This window comes from Pleurodeles waltl, chromosome 5 (genome assembly GCF_031143425.1).
Source record: "Pleurodeles waltl isolate 20211129_DDA chromosome 5, aPleWal1.hap1.20221129, whole genome shotgun sequence".
NCBI lineage: Eukaryota > Metazoa > Chordata > Amphibia > Caudata > Salamandridae > Pleurodeles > Pleurodeles waltl.
In genome coordinates, this window is record NC_090444.1 from 1,589,745,070 (window position 1) to 1,589,771,072 (window position 26,003).

The 26,003-nt window shown below is 42.9% G+C and overlaps 1 protein-coding gene across 1 annotated transcript in view; it reads left to right on the forward strand.

The window, feature by feature from the left end:
* The window catches only part of IAH1 (isoamyl acetate hydrolyzing esterase 1 (putative)), a 197,837-nt gene that overhangs the window by 43,579 nt on the left and 128,255 nt on the right, over positions 1–26,003 (forward strand). Inside the window, exon 3 of the mRNA XM_069235904.1 lies at positions 12,820–12,968. Within this exon, the coding sequence (XP_069092005.1) occupies positions 12,820–12,968 (149 nt within the window). The remainder of the gene's footprint in view (positions 1–12,819; positions 12,969–26,003) is intronic.

Here is a 26,003-nt window from a genome sequence, read left to right on the forward strand (position 1 = left end):
AGTTTGCCTAAGACCATCTCTTGGAGCTTCCAGACCTCTCCAGATATGTCGGTATATCCAGAGACAGTGCTTCCTGAACTTCTACAATTGGTGTCAGGGCCTGCTTGAATGCAGCCACTGACAAATCTTCTAGGGAAAGGGATTGGGCAGCACAAGAGGGAGGTAATGTTTTACATGCATAAATGTCCCTTGTCTTAAGCTCTGGTTACTGGGAGAACTAGCCATTCAAAGGAGGCTAAAGGGTTGGTAATACTTGACGTTTGTCAAAAATGCATTCAACCTGTTGGAAATGTAGGTTCTCAACAGTTTCTATACATAGGTTATCTGAGAGCAGAACGTTTTTCAACCGGTCTGCAAAGCATTTTAAAGGAGGTCGAACTGGTCCATATTTTTTTTAATCAAAACGTTCACATATTGTTAATTAATTTTGTGATGTTTGAAGGTACAATTTAGCAAACACCGTGGTTAGGAGGTCAGGTAAAGGTGCAAAATATCAGCATCAAGTAAAGTAAAATTGGAACAGCAAATGTTACAGATTTATAATGTATAATCTATATTTTTACTTTTATGTTGTCAGGATTTCTGGATATTTTAAAAACATTTCCACAATGTCAAGATCAGATTAGTGGGCAATTCAAAGGGAATAAGCAACGCACATCGATGTTAGTAAAGTCTAACTTTTAAAACATAAACATATCAAATAAAACGTACAAGGTGATGACAAAGCTCACAGTGAACACTTGACACGGAAGCACTCTCAAAATGCACCTGCACCTAAGTGCCAAAAACGAATGTACACTTACTGTGTCTCTGTTGCTCAGACTCTTCCATCTGAGCACAAAGGGTCAGCCAGGCAGCTTTCAGGGTTCTCCAGTATAATGGTGTCATATGGGGGTGCTGCTTCTGTGGCTCGAAGGACAGTCCCATAATATCCTGACCCTTAATTCGTGCCCAGCGGTGATCTTCCTCCCAGCACTTGCGACAAAGCTTAACCTGCTGGATATTTGAGACCCAGTGCACTGCTGCATGTGGCAATGTCCTCCAAGATTTGGGGCCATGCTAAATTGGTCAACTGTGTATCAGGACCCCCATAAATCTTAGGGGTGATCCTCAGTGATGATCATGGAGGATGGTGCTTAGAGGTCAGTGTGGCTCAGATGGAAAACAAAATGGCCAGCTTGCTCTTCCTGTGTGTACTTTCCTTTTTGTTGTGGTAAGAGGAGATGTACACCCCACATTTTGAGGGGAATCTCCACACACAGGGTAGGTGCTCCACTTGCAGAAGTAGGACACACAGCATGATCTACAAAAACTCAAAATGTGATACAATAACAAAATCAAAGCAAGCATGGTTGTGTACCTAATGTATATGAGTCAAGTTACAATTTTAGTATGTTTGTCCTAAACATGAGTGTAGTATAGGAGATATTATGGTTGTGTATTGGTATTTGTAAGTGATAACAATGTTTGAGAAAGAGAATAATCAACTTTTTTTAAACTTAAGCATAACATGTTAGTTGGTGACATTATGTGAAGTAACAGTTTTTCTCTGGTTGGTATCTTTGCATGTAATAGTCGTCCACTATTCATCATTGACAAGAGACTGTCCAAGCACATAAATGCAGTAAACAAACTAGCAGCCCAAGAGGAAAATAAGTTTACAAGCCAATCCTGTACCTGCATACCCTACTCTTTGTTCTATTCTCCAAACAGGGTACCTGGATGTTGGCATAGATTAGGGACAAGATCTGTATGTAAGTCCCATTGTAGGGTGATCCTGTGCAACACACGACAGGGTACAACAATCTTGAACACAACGTCTGGAGTGTACACCGGTACACCCAATATATGGTCATGACGTTTGATTTGCGACTTGGGGGCCCCAAAATTCTGTTCAGTAATGGTGTGTGTACGTATGTGTGCCCTATTGGACCTCTGCTGAGATACTGTCATTGGATGTCTGTGGGGTGTGATAAAAAAGAGAGAGAAAGAGCCTACTTGTCATTCCCTGCAAAAAGAAGTTTATTTTTTTAACAAAGGGGGCACTATTCTAATTGTATTACACCATGCTTTCCTACATGCAGTGTGTGCAGTGGATGCAGTCAATGGCACGTAGGACAAAAGGGAAGTGGGCAAAGGCATAAAATTCCCTTGCCACACATTCCCTTTCCACCAGGGACTGAGGCCTGGAAATAAAGTGGTACACTATTCTGTTGATACATCTCAGTACCTGATGCAAGCATCGGGACTGGCCTATCTGTGGGATGTCAGCATTGTCAGAGTAGATGCTCTGAAAAGATCCAGTGGCCATGAAATGGAGTGCAGACATTATTTTGACGAAGCAGACTGTAGTTAAGTTCTGTGTGTTCCCTGTCAGTATCCATGTCCAGGATCACATCAGGTGAGAAGTGATGTTTGGCTGTGGCAGCTTCCCTGAACATTCCAAATATGTTGATCCTTTGCCTTTAAACCCTGTGTAAAGAAATGGCTCCCTGTTGCAGTTACCCCCCACTTTTTGCCTGATACTGATGCTGACTTGACTGAGAAGTGTGCTGGGACCCTGCTAACCAGGCCCCAGCACCAGTGTTCTTTCACCTAAAATGTACCATTGTTTCCACAATTGGCACAACCCTGGCACCTAGGTAAGTCCCTTGTAACTGGTACCTCTGGTACCAAGGGCCCTGATGCCAGGGAAGGTCTCTAAGGGCTGCAGCATGTCTTATGCCACCCTAGGGACCCCTCACTCAGCACAGACACACTGCTTGCCAGCTTGTGTGTGCTGATGGGAGAAAATGACTAAGTCGACATAGCACTCCCCTCAGGGTGCCATGCCAACGTCCCACTGCCTGTGGCATAGGTAAGTCACCCCTCTAGTAGGCCTTACAGCCCTAAAGCAGGGTGCACTATACCACAGGTGAGGGCATATGTGCATGAGCACTATGCCCCTACAGTGTCTAAGCAAAACCTTAGACATTGTAAGTACAGGGTAGCCATAGGAGTTTATGGGCTGGGAGTCTGTCAAAAACGAACTCCACAGCTCCATAATGGCTACACTGAATACTGGGAAGTTTAGTATCAAACTTCTCAGAATAATAAACCCACACTGATGCCAGTGTTGGATTTATTAAAAAATGCACACAGAGGGCATCTTAGAGATACCCCCTGTATTTTACCCAATTGTTCAGTGCAGGACTGACTGGTCTGTGCCAGCCTGCTGCTGAGAGACGAGTGTCTGACCTCATGCGGTGAGAGCCTTTGTGCTCTCTGAGGACAGAAACAAAGCCTGCTCTGGGTGGAGGTGCTTCACACCTCCCCCCTGCAGGAACTGTAACACCTAGCAGTGAGCTTCAAAGGCTCAAGCTTCGTCTTACAATGCCCCAGGGCACTCCAGCTAGTGGAGATGCCCGCCCCCTGGACACAGCCCCCACTTTTGGCGGCAAGTCCAGGAGAGATAATGAGAAAAACAAGGAGGAGTCACTGGCCAGTCAGGACAGCCCCTAAGGTGTCCTGAGCTGAGGTGACTCTGACTTTTAGAAATCCTCCATCTTGTAGAAGGAGGATTCCCCCAATAGGGATAGGAATGTGACCCCCTCCCCTTGGGAGGAGGCACAAAGAGGGTGTACCCACCCTCAGGGCTAGTAGCCATTGGCTACTAACCCCCCAGACCTAAACACGCCCTTAAATTTAGTATTTAAGGGCTTCCCTGAACCTAAAGATTTAGATTCCTGCAACAACAAGAAGAAGGACTGCCTAGCTGAAAACCCCTGCAGAGGAAGACCAGAAGACAACAACTGCCTTGGCTCCAGAAACTCACCGGCCTGTCTCCTGCCTTCCAAAGAACTCTGCTCCAGCGACGCCTTCCAAAGGGACCAGCGACCTCTGCATCCTCTGAGGACTGCCCTGCTTCGACGACGACAAGAAACTCCCGAGGACAGCGGACCTGCTCCAAAAAGACTGCAACTTTATCCAAAGGAGCAGCTTTAAAGAACCCTGCAATCTCCCCGCAAGAAGCGTGAGACGTGCAACACTGCACCCGGCGACCCCGACTCGGCTGGTGGAGAACCAACACCTCAGGGAGGACCCCCGGACTACTCTACGACTGTGAGTACCAAAACCTGTCCCCCCTGAGCCCCCACAGCGCCGCCTGCAGAGGGAATCCCGAGGCTTCCCCTGACCGCGACTCTCTGAAACCTAAGTCCCGACGCCTGGAAAAGACCCTGCACCCGCAGCCCCCAGGACCTGAAGGACCGGACTTTCACTGCAGAAGTGACCCCCAGGAGTCCCTCTCCCTTGCCCAAGTGGAGGTTTCCCCGAGGAAGCCCCCCCCTTGCCTGCCTGCAGCGCTGAAGAGATCCCTTGATCTCTCATTGACTTCCATTGCAAACCCGACGCTTGTTCTAACACTGCACCCGGCCGCCCCCGCGCCGCTGAGGGTGAAATTTCTGTGTGGGCTTGTGTCCCCCCCGGTGCCCTACAAAACCCCCCTGGTCTGCCCTCCGAAGACGCGGGTACTTACCTGCTGGCAGACTGGAACCGGGGCACTCCCTTCTCTCCATTGGAGCCTATGCGTTTTGGGCACCACTTTGAACTCTGCACCTGACCGGCCCTGAGCTGCTGGTGTGGTAACTTTGGGGTCGCTCTGAACCCCCAACGGTGGGCTACTGTGGACCAAGAACTGAACCCTGTAAGTGTCTTACTTACCTGGTAAAACTAACAAAAACTTACCTCCCCCAGGAACTGTGAAAATTGCACTAAGTGTCCACTTTTAAAATAGCTATTTGTGAATAACTTGAAAAGTATACATGCAATTGAAATGATTCAAAGTTCCTAATGTACTTACCTGCAATACCTTTCAAACAAGATATTACATGTTAAATTTGAACCTGTGGTTCTTAAAATAAACTAAGAAAAGATATTTTTCTATACAAAACCTATTGGCTGGATTTGTCTCCGAGTGTGTGTACCTCATTTATTGTCTATGTGTATGTACAACAAATGCTTAACACTACTCCTTGGATAAGCCTACTGCTCGACCACACTACCACAAAATAGAGCATTAGTATTATCTCTTTTTACCACTATTTTACCTCTAAGGGGAACCCTTGGACTCTGTGCATGCTATTCCTTACTTTGAAATAGCACATACAGAGCCGACTTCCTACACCCTGTCCCTCCTTTTCCTCAACTACATGCTTCTCAAAACAAGAGGCAAATGTACAAAGATGTTCACCAATGTAGTGATGGCATGAAAAGAGGTTTGGTATGGATGTGAGTTCCTTTTTTTTGTTATGTATTTATTTATAGAATTTTAGTGGAATGAACATAGTAATAGCAGAAAAGGAGATAAGGAAAAGACAAAGAGTATGCAGCAGTTACGAGACTAAGCTATATGGGCAGGTGCAGTTCCTAGTCCTCCCATTCCCCACCCCACCCCCACGCCAACCCAAGGCACGTGCATCCAGGTGGGTTGCCTGCAGGCTCCATATATCTTTTGGGCAAGATCTGAGAGGCATCAATAACCAGTATTCTTCTAAGCATTTCCGTGTGGTTCTTTTTTTATCGGGTCAACATGGCTGTGATTGATTGTTGTTGAATTGAGTTTCATCTGAAGATGGGTGGTGGAGTTGAGAACTTATTTTATTAACAGGTGCATTGCAATTGTTGTAGTCTTTATGTAAATAAATGTCCACCATTTGGTTCTAAGGGAACATTCCAAAGATGTACAAACATTTCCCCAGGTTTAATCATTAAACAGTCTTTTAGTTGTGAGTCTCCCTTTTTTAAAACTATAGAGGAAACTAAAAAAAAGTTAATTGAATTAAAACAAAAATACTAACAATATTTTAATGTTAAATAATATTGTAATTTAAATTGATGTATTTAATTTAGATGTAGATTTAAAAAAAACAAATGGTACAACACTAATACATTAAAAGTTAAATATTTGATTTAAATATTTAAAAAACATGTTAATTTGTTTGAAGTTTCATATAAAAAACTACATTATTTTATTATGCATTATTTCTTAAAAGTGATGAAGAGAATTAATTAAAAATTAATACAAATACATGTCTTTAATTGTTATTAAAATGTTCACTTAGATTCATTTTTAATTACAAAATAGATTAGCATATTTTATAAAGAAATATGTATTTTTTATATTTTTGTTACCATTAAATTAAATGTGCTTATATATTGAACTGTTTAAAATAATTTAATGCAATTTAACATTACTTAATATGGGGTTGTATTTTAAGTCCCTACCGCCATAATTTTCTGTGGGAGGGTACTGTAGTAAAAGTAGTTGGTGCTACATATGAGGTGCTGGACTTACTTGAGCTATGAGCTGGACTCATTTACTAGTTCTACGGGTCCCTTTTTGGCTGTAGTAACTTTAGAGTGCATTCTGTGAATAGCAACGGGCTTACTCTTTTGCGGGTGGGTGTTTGCCCCTCTCTAACCCTGTCTCTAACACTTTGTAAACCCCTTGTAGCTCTTCCCTTAACCCCTGTCCTTAGAAGAAACCCTCTCCCTCCTTTATTACTAAAACAATTTTTTGCTGGTGTGGAGACTGTGCACAGAAAAATATAGGTGAAATTGTAGTACTATTGTACAAAATGTACTTGAAAAAGCAGTTTGTGAATAGGCCCCCATAACGCTCTATGTTCCTTGAGCTCTGTCTTGTTAGCCTTTCTTCCTTCATTTCAGATATGTTGTGTCCAACTATTGGGGGTGGAGTAACTTTTCTTTTTTCTATAATGTCACCCTCTGGAACTCACTTCCTAAATCTATAGGAGAGAAAGATCACTTTATTTTTTGTAACTGTCTGAAAAGTAATCTCTACCCTCTATAACTGTCGCCCTGCTTGCTGTTACTGTAATGTAGTGAAAGAACATCATTGGGTAGCTGTGCATCTTCCAAATTAAAATCACATCAAATGTATGTTGAGTTACTGGTTAGACTGCTCCACTCACATGGCCTTAAGTTGTACACATATACGCTGATGATACCCAGCTGTTACTCCGGCTGAGCAGTGCGGAATAACATCTAGAAACTTTTCAGCACTGTCTGTTGGAAGTTATGAAGTGAGTGGACAGCCACTGGGTCAGATAACTAGAACAAAACTGAGTATTTGAAAGTCACCTATTTGCCTAGCTCAATGTGTATATAGCCCTGCCTTGCATGAACAGCTAGGCTCTTGAGACTCAAGTTTGACTCCAAACTTACCATGACTATGACAGTTTCCAGTGTTATTTTATTCTGGTCCTACGAACAAATAGGCTATGCAATCAGGGCCACTGTCTTCTCCCAAATCAATTGTACCAGTGACCTCCAATTACGGCTACCTAAATTTGTTGTTGCACCTATTCAGATCACACAGAATAATGCTGTTAGACCAGCAATAGGTCCCTTGCAAAATCTTTGCTTGAAAATTTCACTGGCTACCCACTACAGTTTAAAACACTATATTATTAAAAATGTCTTTACCACTCATAATTTTACTTTCTAAGACTCCGTTTTCAGCATTACACAACTAGAGCCTTGAATTCTTCTGGTGTGGGGCTTCTGCAAATTCCTCATTTCTTCCACCACAGAAGATTTGACAGCTGGGCCATTACGTTCTAAGATCTACTCTACTGACCTCTTTACCACCTTCTTTCAGGCTGACACCTAATCCTAGCCATTTCCATAGGCTTCTAAAAACATCTGTTCACCTGTGTTTAGCTTGTGCTTTAGTCTTTTTTTCTCAGTAGTGACCAAGTTCTTGAAACCCTCCAGTGCCAAGAAACCCTCACAGGTGTATGACTGCTTTTTATACTGTACCACAACATACATGCCTTTAGTTCCATTAACATTGCTTTACTGTCAGCTCCAATGTCAGTAGTCTTACGAGTGTCAGTGAGTAAGTAGAAGAAACGTATTCTTTCCCCGTTCTGCAGCACTGTATTTACTAGTCTCAAAATGTTGCTTCGCCTGTTGTTTTCCATGTTGCATCATAATAGCTAAACTGGTGACAATCTCTCTAATATAATAAATTACTCTATCAGAGTCACTTGGTTAACCATCAGTGGTCATTCTAAATGTGTCATGTAGAATAAATGTAATTCAATGTTGTCACCATTCAAAGGTATGGCGACTGTGAGGCTCATAGTCCCACAATTATAGCTTTCCAGTTTTTCAGTCGCTTAGACTACCTTCTCCGCAGCCATACCACCACTATCTGCAGCCTCTCAGTGCAACTTCAACATGGCTATAATTGCTGGCCTAGCTTGAGCCCCAGACGTACTACTGACTCCCATGCAACACATCATGTCTGGCACACTGTGATGTTCAGTAAATGCACACCTGTGCATGTAAAGATTGTGGCTGCAGTCAAGGGTATGGGAAGACGATCTCAACTACCTTCAGGAAACTTCTCAAGACCTTGCTGTTCGAGCAGTAGCAGCACCCCCCCACATTACCCCCCTCCTCAGCGCCATGAGACCCTCAGGGGTGAGTAGTGCGCTTTACAAATTCCTGATTGATTGATTGATTCACTCTCCTTTTTGAGCTGGTCAAACTTTTAGGCTCACCACAAAGGACCTGAGTGTGACGGGGAGCTAGAAAAGGGTGTATTTCAGCTGTAGTTACCCTCTGGCCATTAGTACTGAGGGAGCCACAATTGCGGGAAGCAGGGAAGAAAAATGAAATCTACTGTAAGCAAAGCAAGATTGTTTTCTCCCCTCACGTGCACCCTGAGGACTTGCATAGAAAAACGATGCTACTGGAAATGAGGAGCAAGCTACTAACACTGAAGGTTTCATCTCAGGTTCAATAGTTAGCCCATCTGGAGGTGTTTCAAAAAGGCACTTCTCATTTTAAGGCACCCATAAAAATTGTGTGGACTTCTGCATGAGATAACAGATTAACTACATGTGTACCTTTTCTGTGGCGCTAGGGACAAGTTCCATCTGATAAATCCCTGGATTACTTGCTGGTTATCTTTATCACTCTATTCTTCCTTCCTGTCTTAGTGATTGCGTCAAGAGACGACTCTCACAAAGGCATCCCTATCAAAAACTGTTTTTTTTAAGGCAATTCCCTTGAGAGAAGGAATTTGTCTCTGATCTGCTTCACCACTAATGTGGGCTGTAAATAGGGAAGAGTGGAAACCTACATGTTGTTTGTTAGTACCAAGCCAAATAATTAAGATTGCCAACAAAGTTCTTCCAGGAGGGGTAGTGGGTCTAAAGAACTGGGACAAGGAAAGAAGAATCTGAGTAATGAAGATTACCAGTAAGGGGGATGGTGGAGGTGGGGGAGGTGTAGCCCACATAGCTAATAAATGCTCCCCAAACTCTGGCCAGTAAGCAGCTTTTATGCTTCTAGAGTGTCCCTGAAAATTAATGGAAATGTTTGTCAAACTTGAGAGCGCGCTTTTGAGATAACCAGCCTTATCCACTGGGCCTAATCTGTATGTAAAAGCTGAGGATTTGTAACTTTTCAGGAGAGTACCAAAATTCAGAAATAGATTTTCACATTGTCAAAACTTAGCAAACCATTTCAAATAACTTTTAACTGCTCTTACATGTCAAGTATGTGTACGCATGTTTCTCCTTCTTTAGCAGACAACGTCTGGTCACAATGAATGTAAGAATTAACATATGGAAGAATCACTGGGCCTAACCTTAAAATATAGTGGCCAGTAAAAATTTGGAAAGAGACTTGCACTGGAGAGGTCTATAAGCAGCATGTAAGGTAGAACGAACTAAAGACGTATTTCAGTAATGAGCTGGATTTTAAATTCTGGGCACCAGCAATGAAAATCCCTGAAAACGAAGTTGTGCAATTAGAACTCCAATAGATGAAAGACCACCAAAGTTCTCGGAAGATCCAAATGGAAACCCATAGTAATTGCAGCACTGCTACTGATAAGCAAGTATCAAAGTCATCTTGTAAAAACTGAAGCACTTATTCAGGCTGACTTTGAAAAGATGACAATTGATGAAGACTCAATTTAGAGAAGAGGGCAGATTGGTAATCATAAGCTTTTCTTGGAGATGGTCTCTTGGAAGCCCGAGTGAACACTGAAACAGGTAATGAAAGCTCCAACTAGTGGAGCCATGCCCTCTCAACTTCCATGCAGAGAGATTTAGGCACAGGGATGACACCTTGTTTTCACAATGACGGAGAAGAGGTCAAGGAACTAATAATTGAGTCCATTTCTTGCATATTGTCATTTGAAAAAGAAATGGGAACTAAGGCCTTCTGTGCAAAAACAGGAGAATCACTATGACTATGGATCCTCTCTCAGATTCCTGCGTAAGCAGTAGGTAAGGCGAACAGGAGAGCTGGGGGTAAGGCCTTAACAGTGCATCTATCTCCATTGACTGGGAACGCAGAAGTCAAACTGTTGGAAGAGAGCATTTGTCTTGTCTGCAGATAGGGTGATTACTGGAGCACCATGTTATTTGATTCATACAAATAAAGTAGGACTGTGTATTTGGTCAACACAAACGTCAGGGTATAGGGACTCAATCCACATGTACCATTGTGAGATGTTACATGATTCCTAGCTAGCTCACAGTGCCCCACCTGAACGCCTAGACACCAGGGTAAAAGATGGGTCCTACAAGTATGGTAACCACCATTACAAAGATGATAACAAATAAACAGTTCATCCATGGTTCTGTGATTGTGTTGGTAAACTCCTATCTGTAACTACCTATACTGCTGAGAGCACAGTGGGAGCACCCTCTGCCAGATCTATTGGGAAACCCTGAACCCCCATACCTGGTAAGATTTACCAGGACACCAGGAAGCCAGTCTGGAGTATTGCGGCTAATGGTCCTATGAAGGGTAGAGGTCGGATCCAGAATGGCATCAGACTCAGCCAAGCTGCATCTCTGGCGCTGCATGCATTCAAAGTTCCAGGATAAGCCCAGTGGAAATGCTCCTCTGGTGCATGTACAATTAGGTGTCTTACTAGGAATGAGCAACATGTCCAATTATTTCTCAGTACATTATCTCAATAAACGAAAAGCCATGTAAAAGGTTACAACAGAAAAGAAATGCTAGGTTAAAAACATACATTTAAAAATAGAGCCTCTAAGCAGGTCCTAACATGCCTTCACTACAGCCACTCCGATTACAAACGTCCTAAAATTAAAAGATATAGGGCCAGATGCAGGAAAAGTTTAGCGACTCGCAAACGGCAAAAATTGCCGTTTGCGAGTCGCTAAACGCGTTTCCCAATGCAGAAATGCATATTGCGAGTCGGTACCGACTCGCAATATGCATTTCTGAATCGCAAATAGGAAGGGGTGTTCCCTTCCTATTTGCGATTCTGAGTGGTATGCAATACCATTTGCGACCGCATATGCGGTCGCAAATGGTGTCGCAGTTACCATCCACTTCAAGTGGATGGTAACCCACTCGCAAATTGGAAGGGGTCCCCATGGGACCCCTTCCACTTTGTGAATGGACCCAAAAATATTTTTTCAGGGTAGGTAGTGGTCCAAGTGACCACTACCTGCCCTGAAAAAAAACCGAAACTAAAGGTTTCGTTTTTTTTTTAAGTGCAGCTCGTTTTCCTTTAAGGAAAACGGGCTACACTTAAAAAAAAAAAAAACTGCTTTATTGAAAGCAGTCACGAACATGGAGGTCTGCTGACGACAGCAGGCCTCCATGTTTGCGAGTGCCTATACTCGCTATGGGGCCGCAATTTGCGACCCACCTCATGAATATTAATGAGGTGGGTCATTGCGACCCCATAGCGAGTTGCAGTCGGTGTCTGAGACACCGTACTGCATACCAATTTGCGACTTGCAAATTGTGAGTCGCAGGGACTCGCAATTTGCAAGTCGCAAATTGGTTCTTTGCTACATCTGGCCCATAGAGTCATCTCCTGAGCTAAGGGCACAATTGCACTCAATTTCTGTATTGGAATTGTCCGCTACCTGGCGTGAATTCTGACCTAGATAGAAGGATCTTTTTTGTTCATAAAAATGAAAATGTTTATGGATACAGTAGAGGAGCGCCTTCCCCAAGCTCTCAATTTCGATATGGTTTGGCTGCCCTGTTATCTATCCAAATTGTCACTGCCTGCGCTTTGATCATGAATACAAAGGCTAGTAGGACTGTCTATGTTTACCAATTCCTTCCAATTGGATGAATTATTTCATTCTTGTGCAGTTCCTCTCAACTGGCATCTGCAGTCAAGGAATGCCACGACCATATATGGTCACAAACTCTTTCATGACTTGAACTAACCTAAAACGTTACAGTTAAGATACGTCATCCTATATACAATGTCTTCCTGATGAAACAATGGGTTCCTCTCCTTCCTTCTTTCATCCCTGTACACCCAACAGTTCCCCTTCCTGTCAAGTTCAGCAGTGAATTGGAGTGAGTTTCATATTGAAGATATGTTAAGAATGTTAACAAATAGCAGAAAATGCTTTTTTGGTTATATTTTAGTTATGATACATCATTTATTTTTAAGTATTTTATAAGCATATAACAATCTATAAATCATTAAAACAAAAGAAAAGCTTGTACAGCACAATTCAGCTGAATGGAAATCGCAAAATTGTCATATTTGCAAGCATTCTATCTTTCCTAGGGCATTAAAGGGGTTTACTGATTAGGAATCTGAGACAAAACCTTGCCCTACTCTACAGAAAGAAGGCATATACTACAATGAATGTTGCATTTACAACAAATTGCAGGTTGCACATTGAAACACATTTCTTTATCCATTGATAAGCTGTTCATGTTTTCTGTTAAAACTTTTGCAACTGTGTGACTGTTTTCTCCTTTTGCTAATGTGTTTTTCAGGAAATGTGATGTTCTTAACCGAGGGCTGTCAGGATACAATACAAGATGGGCGAAGATAGTTCTTCCAAGATTAATTGGCAAAAACTCTGATACTCAAAACATTGTTGCAGTTGCAATTTTTTTTGGAGCCAATGATAGTTCTATCAAAGGTATGTGTATGTTTTTACTGGTCCTGTCACAATGATTGTTGAAAATTAACAATGGACCGTCATTCCATGATGAAAAATAATTTTAGTCTCTCACCGTAATTGATTATTGTCATAAGTAGGCTCACCCAATCACTTCACATTTCCTTTGTCTCAGCAGTATATGATGGATTAGGCGTGCAGTGGCTAGGCCTGTTCAGCAGACTACAATTCTCAAACTATTTATTTTTGTCTTTGCTCGTCTCCCACTATTGACTTATTTCAGATTTATTTAATTTACTGTTATATCAGGCTTCCACGTCTTAAAAATCACGAGATTTCTGATATTTTGAGGACCAATCACGTTTTTGGAAAGCACAAACATAGTTACAAAACTGAGGCCACCAGTCGTATGCCGGTGGTTGTCTGCCTTCCTGACCAACTTAGACAAAATGACATGGTTGCTTTAGAAACAAATAAAAATCTTTCTTTTCAAACAACAATTAAATGTTTTGAGAACTCAACAAATGAGATTCTTAACCTAACCACTCTTAAAATGTGCTTGCTCCTTATCTTACCTTACTAATCCACCTTCCCCCTGGAAGTATGATGATATGATCAGTTTTTGACTCCAGCTGTTATTTGTGTGCCTGGGTCCCAGATATGTCTTCCCCAGTCTGGGTACCCACCAATGAACACGCTACACATGAAGCTATGTCTTTATTTGTCTGCGTGTAATGGCAACTCAGCATTCTAAACCTGCATTCACCACGTTCTAACACTTATGTCACAGCTCTATGGAGTCCTTCAGGAGCTAAAAGGGTTCCCTCATTCATACTTACAGAACAGTATGTTATGTAGATGTTCCATTTGGAATGTGGGACAGTGACGGACTCGTCCTGGAGTTGTCTAGGGAACGGAGAGCAGCGACAGTTGGCGAGATGACAGGACGAGTCGTTGGTGGCTCCTGAAGATTTATACTAAATAAAGAGTTTCTCTTTACTTACCAGTTGTGTTTCTGTACTGCGATCACAACATAGATTTGGTGACGAGCAGTTGGAGCCACCATCCCCAAGAGCCCGTGCGTTTGTTCCAGGATTCGCGCTTTTCCAGGTTCGATATCTTTGGCTGCGGCGCTGCTTAATGATCGGAAGTAGACCATTTTCTGTGGTTGTGCCGGTGTCTCCGTGGAAGCATTTTGGGTTCTCCAGGCATGTAGTGGCAGCATTCCCGATGTGAGCGCGAGCTGTTGAATTATCTGTCAGTGCAAGCAGTACGTGCGCACCTGCCTGACGCCTCCCATACTTGGTAAGGTCATTCATTCGGAGCATACCCAGGCAACAATAGCTCCGTACGTACGGAACGTGCAGTGAAAGCTCCCGCACGTAATTTTGTCAGAGTTTTGACCTGTCTCCAAGCAACACTGTATGTACAGTTTACTCTAATGCGCACAGCTTTTCCACTTTGAGCGCACACAGCCCCGTTTCGCTGATGCGCAAGCATTCTCAGTCAATTTGTCAATATTGTCGATATTGGAGTGGGTGTCAGCGCAATACTTGGTATTTCTTCGCTGATACACACAGCCTGGCCTGTGAGAGTGGTACATCTTAGCAAAAACTTAATTCTTTAGTCAAAAAAAAATATAGATGCTACGTGTCCTGTGATTTCATTATTTTTTTTTTAGTTGGCAAACCGTTTATTTTATTATTATTTTTTCTTTTACGACACCATGCAGTCTGTGTCGGCTCCACCACCTTTCTTAGAAAGAGATCCATGGGGTTCTTGTCTTCCCGGATGATGTTCTTATTTTTGCTAAACAGTTGGTGGAACATGATGCTATCCTCAAGTCAGTTTTACAGATTTTTGAGAATTATAGTGTGGTTGTAAAAAGTGACAAATGTGAATTTTGGAAGAGGGAAATTGAGTTTTTTAGGACATGTCATTTCCTCTGAGGGTGTCAAACGTAGACCAGGTTTAGTCAAAGCGGTTAGTGATTGTCCTCCTCCTAGGAATAAAGATGAGTTGCGCTCTTATTGGATTGTGTGAATTCTATGCCAGGGTCATTCCCGATTATGCATCTAAGATGAGGTGTTTATCCAATATGTTAAAAAATAGTGTAGCTTTTGTGTGGGACAAGAACTGTTAGGACACCTTTGAATTGGTGAAATCTGAGACGATTAATGCTGAAGTGTTACATTCTTATGGTCCTCAGTTAAGGTGTACCATTATGGTGGATGCCAGCAAGTATGGTTTGGGAACTTTGTTTACCCAAGAATCTGCACAGGGAGAAGTAACCATTCGTTATACTTCTATGGTTCTGAGAGATGCAGAGTTGAACTATTCTGTAATAGAAAATCAGCTTCTAGCATGCGTCTGGGACAAGTGAGAAGTTTAGACGTTATGTGTGAGGCAGAATTTTTTTTATTGTGACTGATCATAAACCACTTCTGTATATTTTGGGAGGTGACAAGATCAATTCTACTACTCCACGTATTGCTCATCTGACCACTAATCTTCTGCAATACGATATAGAAGTTAAGCACTTGCCAGGTAAAGTTAATGTTAGGGCTGACTTTCTTTCAAGGTTACCTATTGATGAGTTGGACGAATTTGATTCTGAGGATGATAGAGAAGACTGTTTTGTTGCTAGTGTGGATCTACCGGTATGCAAAGCTGTTAGCAAAGCAGAGTGTAAGAAAGTGGAGTGCGATGATGAAATTTTAGCGAAAGTGAGGGAGTTTGTGATTAATGGTTGGCCTAAAGAGAGAAACATGTCTTTGTCATTATAACCGCTTTGCAAAATTGCAGAGGATATTTCTGGTGAAGATGGGGTACTTTTGAGATGTGAGAAGTGTATTCCGCCATGTGGGGTCCGCTCTGGGTTGATAAATTCAGCCCATGAAGGTCACTTTGGGTCAACAATGACTAAACGGAGGCTGATATAGAATTATTGGTGGCCTTCTATGGATAAGGATGTTGATGCTGTGGTCAAAGAGTGTTTGATCTGCAAAACTGCTGAGAAGGGGTTGAGGGTGAGTGTTCCACCTTTACAATCCCATTAAACTTCCAGAGAGACCTTGGGGGAAGTTAGGTATAGACATGATCAGCCCATTTAATTTTCTTCCTCACAATTTGCGATATGCATTTGGTCTCATGGACTATCACAGTAGATGGCCGGAAGTTCGTTTTTAGGCCTCACCACCCGCATCCAGTGCAGTGAACTTCCTCAAAGACATTTTCATGTGGGAAGGTTTTTCAGAAGCTATCATCTCGGACAATGGAGTTCAGTTTGTTAATTTGGAAATTGATTTTTTTTTAAATAGTCTGGTGTTAAGCACTCAAAAAGTTCTCTTTATCATCCTCAAAGCAATGGGTTGGTGGAGAGGATGAATAGAGCAGTTGGGGATTGCATAAAATGGGCTAGGAATAATAATTTTGACATTCAAGAAGCGGTAAAGACCATGTCGTGGTTCTGTCGTTCTACACCTCATTCTTTGACCATGGTTTCTCCTTTTGAAGCGTTACGAGGTTGCAAACCAACTTCTATTTTGTTTCCGGCTTGGCTGTCAAATTCCGTGAAAGATAAGGGGTTGAGAGAAGGAAAGTGTATGAATAAGTGGGAGAATGTCAGTATGGGACAGGAATTAATAAAGAAAAGATATGACTACATCAAGGCCACCAAACTTTGTATGATTTGTCCTGGAAATTTAGTTCATATAAAAAAAAAGTTTGTAAAAAAAAAAAAAAATGCTGGTTTCAGTGATCCTGTAAGGGTAAAAAAACAATTGTGGCAATGCAGTAATTGTTGATGGGGGTCATTGGTGGAATATGTCCAAGGTTGTAAAGATACCTGGGGAGTCTTCTCCAGGTATTGGGTGTGAGAGTGGTGGCAGTAATGGTCCGACTGCACAGAACATGGATTCGGCTAACACAAGTACTCAAAGAATCCCCATGGAGTTGGGAAAAATGTGTGAACGCAGATCCTCCTGTGAAAAAGTTTTGCCTTGGAAGCTTAAGGCAGTTCTGTAAAAAAATGATTGTTTGGTATTCTGTGTCCTTTTATGGGGAACCAAATTCTTGGGTTTTTTTTTGTTTTCTTTTTGTGGCTTACGATTTTCAATGTTTTTCATAGTCTGTTTACTTTTTGTAGGATATGTAAATATGTTTGTTTTAGTTTTAATTATTTGTATGGCATGTTAAAAAAATAAAAAAGGGAAGATACAGTATGTTATGTGGATGTTACATTTGGAATGTGGGACAGTGGGGGACTCGTGTTGGAGTTGTTTAGGGAACGGAGTGCAGCGACAGTTGGCGAGATGACAGGACACGTCGTTGGTGGCTCCTGAAGATTTACACTAAATAAGGAGTTTCTCTTTACTTACCAGTTGTACTGTACTGTACTAAGGTCAAAACACACTACATTTCCCCCTCTGTTAAATAAAAAAAAATTAAACATTTTGACAAACATATACACAATCCTAGCTCTTCGATGAGCCTTCTTGTGGCTTTAATTACTCATCCCGGTCGTGCCTTCAGAAACAGGAGTGTCTGTGTTCTGGTTTGGTGATGCAGGGGCAACAGCAGTCAGGGGTTTTCCAGTTGTCCTTATTGAGTGAGTCTATACGTTGACATCAGTATCTGATGAGTGATGAGTCACATGCCTGAATCTCACCTAATGGATTCCCCACGACGTTGGGCAGTCACCATTTGTCCTTTGCTGGTTACAACATGGAACAGCTCAGAATCAAATGGAGCACTGGACTTACGTTTTCTAAGCTGACAGGCGAGCGCTTGATCTTCTCTTGTGAAGACAATGGGGGTTATTACAACTTTGGAGGAGGTGTTAATCTGTCCCAAAAGTGACGGTAAAGTGACGGATATACCACCAGCCGTATTACGAGTTCCATAGGATATAATGGACTCGTAATACGGCTGGTGGTATATCCGTCACTTTACCGTCACTTTTGGGACAGATTAACACCTCCTCCAAAGTTGTAATAACCCCCAATGTCTTTTGTATGTCTTCTCTTGTCTGCATAGGCCTTCATTTTCTCTTTATGATCCAAATCTTTTATACAGGTTTCTTCCTTGGTTCTTGATCTTGCGTTGGTCCATTGAGGTAACTTGGTCACCATTGCTCTCCCAAACATCAAATTTGCTCGGCTTTCACCGGTGGTCGAGTGAGGAGTCGAACTGTAAGCTTGTAGGGTGGAATTCAAGACAGTCTTGAGGTCGAGCTTTTCCTATGCAGCACCCTGAACAGCTTTCTTTAATGTACTCATGAAATGTTCAACAAGGTCATTAGCCTTTGGCCAAAAAAGGGGTGTTCTTCTGATGCTTCACATTAAGCCGATTGAGAAAGTCTATGAATTCTCGACTATTGAAAGGTGGGCCATTGTCTGATTTTAAAATCGTAGGAATGTCCCATGTTGCAAAGATGCTGTCTAATCTCTCAGTGACTATCTCCCTAGTGACAGACCTTCTAATAATAGAAAACAGGAGTATTCCTCGACAGCCACCATCCGGTGATATCCATTTGTCAAGTGGACCGAAAAAGTCAACAGCAATTCTTTCCCAGGCATTCTTTGGCAACTATGACATGCTTCAGGGGCATTGAGTGGTTTGCGATGACAGGCAGTTGCATAGATGACAGTCCTTTAATTCTCCTTTAACTCTTTCATTGAGATGAGGAAACCAAACTCTATCTCGGAGAGCTCATTTTGTGGCAACAATTCTACGATGTTCTCCATGGGCCAATTCAATTATATGTGGTTGCAGACTCTCTGGAATGACAATTCTCGAACCCCTCAGGATAATGCCTTCTTATGTCACAGACAGTTCCTCTTTGACATTTCTAAAATTCTGGTATTCCCTGTCACTGATAAGAGGTTGAGTATGTTGGATCCATGACTGATGTGTGATAATGTCTTTCAGTTTTAGCATGTTATTATCTTGACTCATGGCAGTGACCATTTGTTCTCACAAAATGCTAGCAGGCATGTTTGATTTCACAATTAAATATTTGTAGGCTTCAGCTGTCTTCGAAGGGGTACCTTGACACTGTAATGCACTCTGGACAATGCACAATTTTGTAATCGTATTCTTGTAATCGTAAACCCTCAGGCTGTATGATATGCGAATGGCATCTTGAAAAATCTGTGCCGCTGGTGACACACCAAAACTAAGCCTCTGGTATTGAAAAGACCAGTATGTGTAGAAAAGGTTGTAATGTACCTGCAGTTCTCTTCGAGTTCCAACTGGTGATATTCTTTATTTAAATTAAGGCGAGAGAATACCTTTGTACCATTCAATTGTGTTATCATGTCAGCAATGTGCGGACCTGGGTGTCATTCTCTTTCAGTTGCCTTGTCCGCTTGGCTCACATCCACGCAGATGCGTACAGCTCCTTCACTGTCCTTTTTGGGTAGTACCACTATGGGAGAAAACCTTGCGTTGGAGCAGTAAAACACCCAATGATATAATGTTTAAGTAACAATTGGAGTTCCTTTTCAACAGATTCTGGTAAATGAAATGCAATTTGTCTGTGTCTTTGAGCAACAGGAGGGACATCCTCATTAATATGCAATTGTACTTTCATACTCTTAAGTTTTCCTAATGCTTGAAATAAAGAAAGGAACTGACTTATTATTTCGTAATGAGCATTTATGTTGCAGTTCAATGAGATCAGTCCCATATCAGCAGCTGTGCTGAAACTGAGTGAACAAGCTCTTGACGCCGTACCTCGAAGCACATAAATGGGCGCTTGCACTTTCGTCTTCTTGTGCTTCATCGTTACTGCAAATGAACCTTTGCTTTTCAATGTCTATATTTTAGTTTTTGATGGCGTCAGTCACAGTAACGGAGATAGTCATTACATTTCTCTTCAGGCATAATGTTTATCGATGCACCACTGTTGATAATGAAAGGTATTGAGCAACTGTTCACTTTCAATGTAATATTTGGACAATGTTTGAATGATTTTGGCCCCTTTTCATGTTGACTTTTCTCTGACTTATTTTTCTTCACATGTGGTTAGTCCAACATGTGTGCATTTTCTGAAGTAAACATTGACATTACACAATTATCATCTTCACTTTCGCTTGATAGTGATACTGACAAACTTTTTGATGATGATTTTAGATGACAATCAACTTCTTTTGGTGTTGATTTGTTTCAACTGATGTTGTTGCTTGTCTTTGTGGGCGTGAGTCGAACATCGCTTCTGGAACATTTGGTAGTCCATTTTGTCTTCTTGCCGTGACACACTTACTTTTTTCTTCACCTTGCTAACTGTTACAAAATGGTTCTCCTTCCCATAGCCTTTGCTTTTCAGTCCAGTGGCGGGACATTTACGTTCTTGTGGAAATGACAATTGACACCTGAAACACAACTTCCTTTTCCTCAGAGACATCAGCTTGTTGTGTCCTTCAGCCTTGTGTTTCTGCTTGTTTTTCATGTTCATGACTGACTCACTTTGGGCACCTCTGCCCTCCATCTCAGCAGCTTGTCAATCGGCATGCTTTTCAGCTGTGGCAGCCATGAACACTTGCTTCAGACTAAGAGTTTCTCTTAGCATTTGTCATCTGAATGAATCTGACAGGCATTGATCAATAACTGTGAGATGTATTGCTTCCTCACCATGAAATTAATTGAACTCACAGCGTTTGAGGGTATCCTGTCGCTCAACAAATTTGTCCATGGTTTCACCGACTCTTTGATCTTTACTGGAAACGTACTTTTTGTAATCTACATTTGGCATTGGATTGAATTTGAGATTCAAGGCTTCTTTAATTTGACAGTACGTAACTTCATTAGTTCGCAGCATTTTCTTTATGACTTCTTTCACACCTTCACCAGTAAGATTCTTCAGGTATTTGATTATCTTTTTGTTATCTGTTTCTTCTAATGCATCTATGAAATAATCAAATGTCTCTATCCAGGCAGTCCATCTACTGCCATTATTTTGCTTTTTGTCTGTATCAAATGGTGGTGGTGGTTTTAGGAAGGCGGCAGTGTAAATGTTCACGGATTGGCTGACACTGCCACTGGAGTTCTGACCGACTTCACTTTGTGGTCTTGATGAATTTGTTCATATACACCATCTCTGAGACCTTGTGACGTGCCGGCCTCTGAGTTGGCAGAACTGTGACCTCTTTCTTGGTCTCCATTGGAGCCCTTCGCTTTCTGGAAACTTCAGGAGTCGTGCTGAGCCGCCACCCGGCAATTTTGGTGGTGTTCTGCTCCAGTTATTGGATAGCTCAGTAAAGCACAACCCCTGTGCTTTTTCTTGGGTCTCCTCCCAGCTGCTGAGGTCATAGTGCTCTTCTCGAGGCTCTGGTGAGTATAACAACAGTACACTTTGTTGTCAATTGTTCTGTCAGCTAGCACTCTTTTCTGTATCTGTTTGTGGCCACCTTTAGCGTTATGACTCTGTTCACTGTATAGCTTTATATTGCGTAGTAGTGCAGTACATCTCTGTATAGCTTTGCAGGTAGGTTCTTGGCCAGGGATGCCTAGACTTCTCAGTGGAGCCTTCTTTATCTTCAAATGCTTCACACCGGCTGGATTTGCGCTTTGACCTCCCATATGTCAAGCATTGATTCTGGACTTCAACAGAGGCACATGTGGCATGCACAAGCAGTTTGCTTGGACCACAGCAAACTCTCTGGGAGAGCACTATGGATCTTCGGGTTACGTACCCCCTATCTTGTCGCCAGTTGTAGCATCTTCCCAGGCCTGGGTACTCACCAGTGAATACGCCACACAGGGAATTATGTAATACATGTCTTTATTTGTCTGCATGTAACCTCAAACTCAACATTCTAAACCTCCACCCACTTCACACATTCTAACACTTATGTCACAGTTCTACGGAGTCATTCAGCAGCCAAAAGGGTTTCACCATTCATACACAGAGGGCACTAAACCATGTATAGTTGTTATTATGTAAAGTGCTCTACCAACCATTGGGTAGAAAATTACTATAAAAAAATATTAAATAAAATATGCAGGCCTGCCAATACCCCAACCCTTCTTTATGCTCTTATGAGGTCACAAGTGTTGTGACAATGGAAATTTGATAAGTGCCTCAGTTCCATATCCTATTCAACGGTTCTCTTGTAAGCTGACTTAGTTTGTTGGGCTTCTCCACTTGTTTGGCTTCAAGTAAAACCCAGGCTGCAATACCCGGTTCTCCATAGCTAACCCATACAAATTGTGCTCACAGTGCTAGGGTCGCTAAGACTGCATGCTCTTACGTTGCTGCAGGATTCCCTTTAGATACGTGTGTTCCGTTTTTGTAATTAATTTTATTCTCAGCAGTTAGAGCAACATAATTATAAAGGGCAGTAGCAATGATAAACAGAGTAGAGCTCCCCCACCTTTGAGACAAGGAGGGTGTCAGATGGGGGATTTCGAGAAGATCTTGGAGCTCCATCCCATTTACAATCTCCATCTCAAAACGTCGCAAGAAGTTGGGACAAAACAGTTTGCAAATGTTTTTGGGCCAAGATTGCAGGGCATCAAGTCCCCATATGTATCCAATTATTCATTACAGTAAGTAATATCTTTCAACAAGTCCTTCAGCTTAGGTAAGGGTGGATTTCGCTCCCCATTGAATTGCCACTTTTCTTTTGGCCAAAAAACACAGCCAAGATATTGAGTCTCCTTGCCGTGACTAGAAAATCCTTAATATAGCCCAGCAGAGCAAGGAGTGGTGTAGTAGGGATAGCAACCCCTGTCATATCAGCCATTACCATCATCACCCCAGCTGAAAATTTTGAAATTGGCAGGCATTGCAACACCAAGTGAAGAAAGCCAGCCTCTAGATCCCTGCATGTAGTGCAGCTGGAGTTATCTCAGGTTCCCAACTTCAAGACTGACGCAGCTGTGTCACATATTCTGTGCAAAAAATGTACATGGATTAAACATAGTCTGTAGTTAGGGGAAAAAAACTGGTTTGCGCACACTGTTTATTAGTAAGAGGGTCTCCATGAAGATACTCTATTTCTTCTTGGACCCAGGAAGACAACCGGATGCTTCTGCATGCATAATGGAGTACAGCTGGTGCACTATTTCTTTGGAAAACAAGTATTCAGTCAGTTTGGTTAGTGTTATAAACACAGGGGCAGGGAGAGAAATGTAGATATAGTGACTTTAGTAGTTTTGTGGAGTCTGAAATACAGAAAAGTGTCTAGTAGTGTCTAAGTGTGGGCTTCTTGCAAAGCGCCTAGTGAGATAAAGCTGTCTGTTGGGTACAGATGAATGAGGGACTGGAATGGCCTGTGATGCAGTTGCCTAATAACCTGGTCTCATTCATCAAGGGTAAGAAGGGGTTCATTGCCAGAGGCGTAGAGCTGATAAATGTGAGCCCAGCATCTGTCTGTCTCAGATCCAGACTGTGTATCTCACGGTATTTACCTTGGCCTTAGGTCATATGGCAGACAGACAATAGTCGTGTTGGATGATGTTGGGCTGACAGAATCTACCTCAGTTGAGACATGAAATTGAAAAGGCATAGGGTGATACCAGATATGCACAAAGTGAGCAGAGCACTCAGGTAATACAGCTCAAAATCTGGAGCAGCAAGTCCACTCTGCTCAAGGGGAACGGTCAGACTGTCCCAGACAAGGCCATTCATTCCTGACCACAACTGATGAAAAAGCATTTAGTGAGTGAGGTCGGAATATTCACAAAGGGATACAAAAACCTGGGAAGGTCAATCATCTCGGCTAGTTGACTGGCCAGAGACAGTGGAAGCCTGGTCCAACAGGCGACCTGATCTTCCAGTTTGGAATAGCTCTACCATAATTATCTTGCAAAATACATTCTATAGCCCTAATAATTTGGATCCCGAGGTACTGGACATTTGAATTATTCCACTTAAGAAGGTATTCTAAAGGGCGCTCTGGGAGGAAGCAGTGTATTAGTAGACTACAGACGTAGCCCATTTAATATATATACCCGAATATGAATTTGAGCAAATGTTCGTAGAGGGGTCCTTGACGAAAAGAGTCACATCATCAGCATATAATGACACAACAAGGCATATAGTCATGAAATTAAGGGCCCACTCTGCATGTTGTTGTCTAGAAGCAACTTGCCATAAGTTCTGGCTTTAGCTTACGTACCCAGATAGATCATTTCATGTGCTGCAAGATCATTATACTCTTCAGGTTTAACCTGTATATCAACCATGAGACCTTTGTACGAAGGCTTGCAATATTCCTTTTCAGGTCTAGAAGATTTTAAGTCTGCTAATATGCGTTTGGCTAGTTGTCATGGATACCAGGCTGCCTGGAAGTACAAATGCCTCTAATTACCTTTTTAAAATTTTAATCTAGTGCAACATTGAAATCCACGACCCAGATGAGAACCACTGTGTTGAGTTGAACTTTGTATATATGTAAACTGTATTGTATTTGATTACTTAAAATCATTACAAATATAAAAAATAAAAAGTGTAAAAATAATTAAGAATGGAATAAAAACGTCATTATAGTGAAATCAAATATAATTACTGGGATCAGTCGGGGGGAGTGGCCAGAATGGTGGCCGCGACGGATGCCTAAAACGTAGGCTCCGTCTCAGGCCCACCAGCAAATCCTGAGGGGCGCTCCCGGAGAGGGTCCGAGCACTCGCGAGGGCCAGCGGAACCTCCCGGGAAACCCATGCAGCAAAAAGGATCATCACAGCGGTGATCGTCGAGACGCTGTGAGCGGGGGCCAGAAGAGGCCTGCTAAGCGACGGCAGCTGGGGCCTCACATAGGCCCGTGACGTTGAAGCAGTGAGGGCGGCGCCGAGAGCCGTCCCTTGGTCCAGCCGGGAAACAACCACGACAACAAGGAGCGTGGTGAGTGGGGCGGAGGGGACCACAGCAGGGAGGGCCAGAACTGTGTGTATGGCCCCTTCACCCCCCTCCCCCAATTTCCGTGCTCTCCGCGCTCCCCTTCCTCTCTCTCCACGATTCCTCGTGTTGAGAGACACTCTGGAGGATCCCAGCGGGGGCAGGACTTGAGGACGCGCTGCTGTTTCTCTCCGTTCCTCCCCATCTATTTCCTCTGGAGGCGAGGGTTGAGGAACGGGGGAGACTGAGGTGCAGCGCGCACGTATCGGAACCGCGCCGCACCAGGAGAAATACGCCTGGGCCAGGCGGTGCAACCAGTGAGGTGGGAGATAACAACCTCCGCCTCTCCGGAACAGGGCCCCTTCCTCCCCGCTGGGGGGCATGAATAACACGCGTGGTGCGGGGGGGTCGGGGAGGTAGGGGGGACAGAGCCCCCCTCCTCACCAACCCACAGCTGCAGAAAGAAAGAGGAACACCATACCAGGTGGGACAGGAGGGGAACCCAGGACGATGGGAAACATTATTCCACTCTCACTAGTGGATTATCCTTAGAAAAGGGCAACTCCACACGGCCCAGGAAACTTAACCTCAGCACCAAAACATATAACTGCACAAGACTCAGTCACTGACCAGCAATACTACTGTGCAGTGTGAACTGACTTTGCTACTCAATAGCGGGAAATTACATACTGCGTAGTGGGTGCAAAGTGGAAAGAAGAACCGAGGCCCAAGCAACGCATTGCAACACTGCCCTGAACCACGGTAGAAAGACAGCATAAGTGAACCATGGCTGGAAAATCCAAGTCTACGAAAGGCCAAGAACGATCTACATCCGGACCGGCACCAAATGAACAGCAGCTAATACCAACTTTACAATCTCCAGGCCCACTCCACTCAATTTGAGAAAGTGCTGCAGGTGATTATGGACACTAAATCCTCTCTAGAAAATAGAATGGACACAGTATCTCAAGACCTCAATCTACTCAGAGTGGATCACCACAATCTAGTGGAGAGAGTGAAGACAACAGAAGATTTGTTAAAAGGGTTGAATCCGATGGCCATGGATAATCAAAAACAATTGCAACGACTAGACGCCAAGGTGAAGGTCCTATGGCGACGCGCTGAAGAAGCAGAGGGTAGATCCCGGCATAACAACGTCCGCTTCCTAGGATTCCCTTAGAAATTGGAAGAGCAGAGCACCGAAATATTCTTGG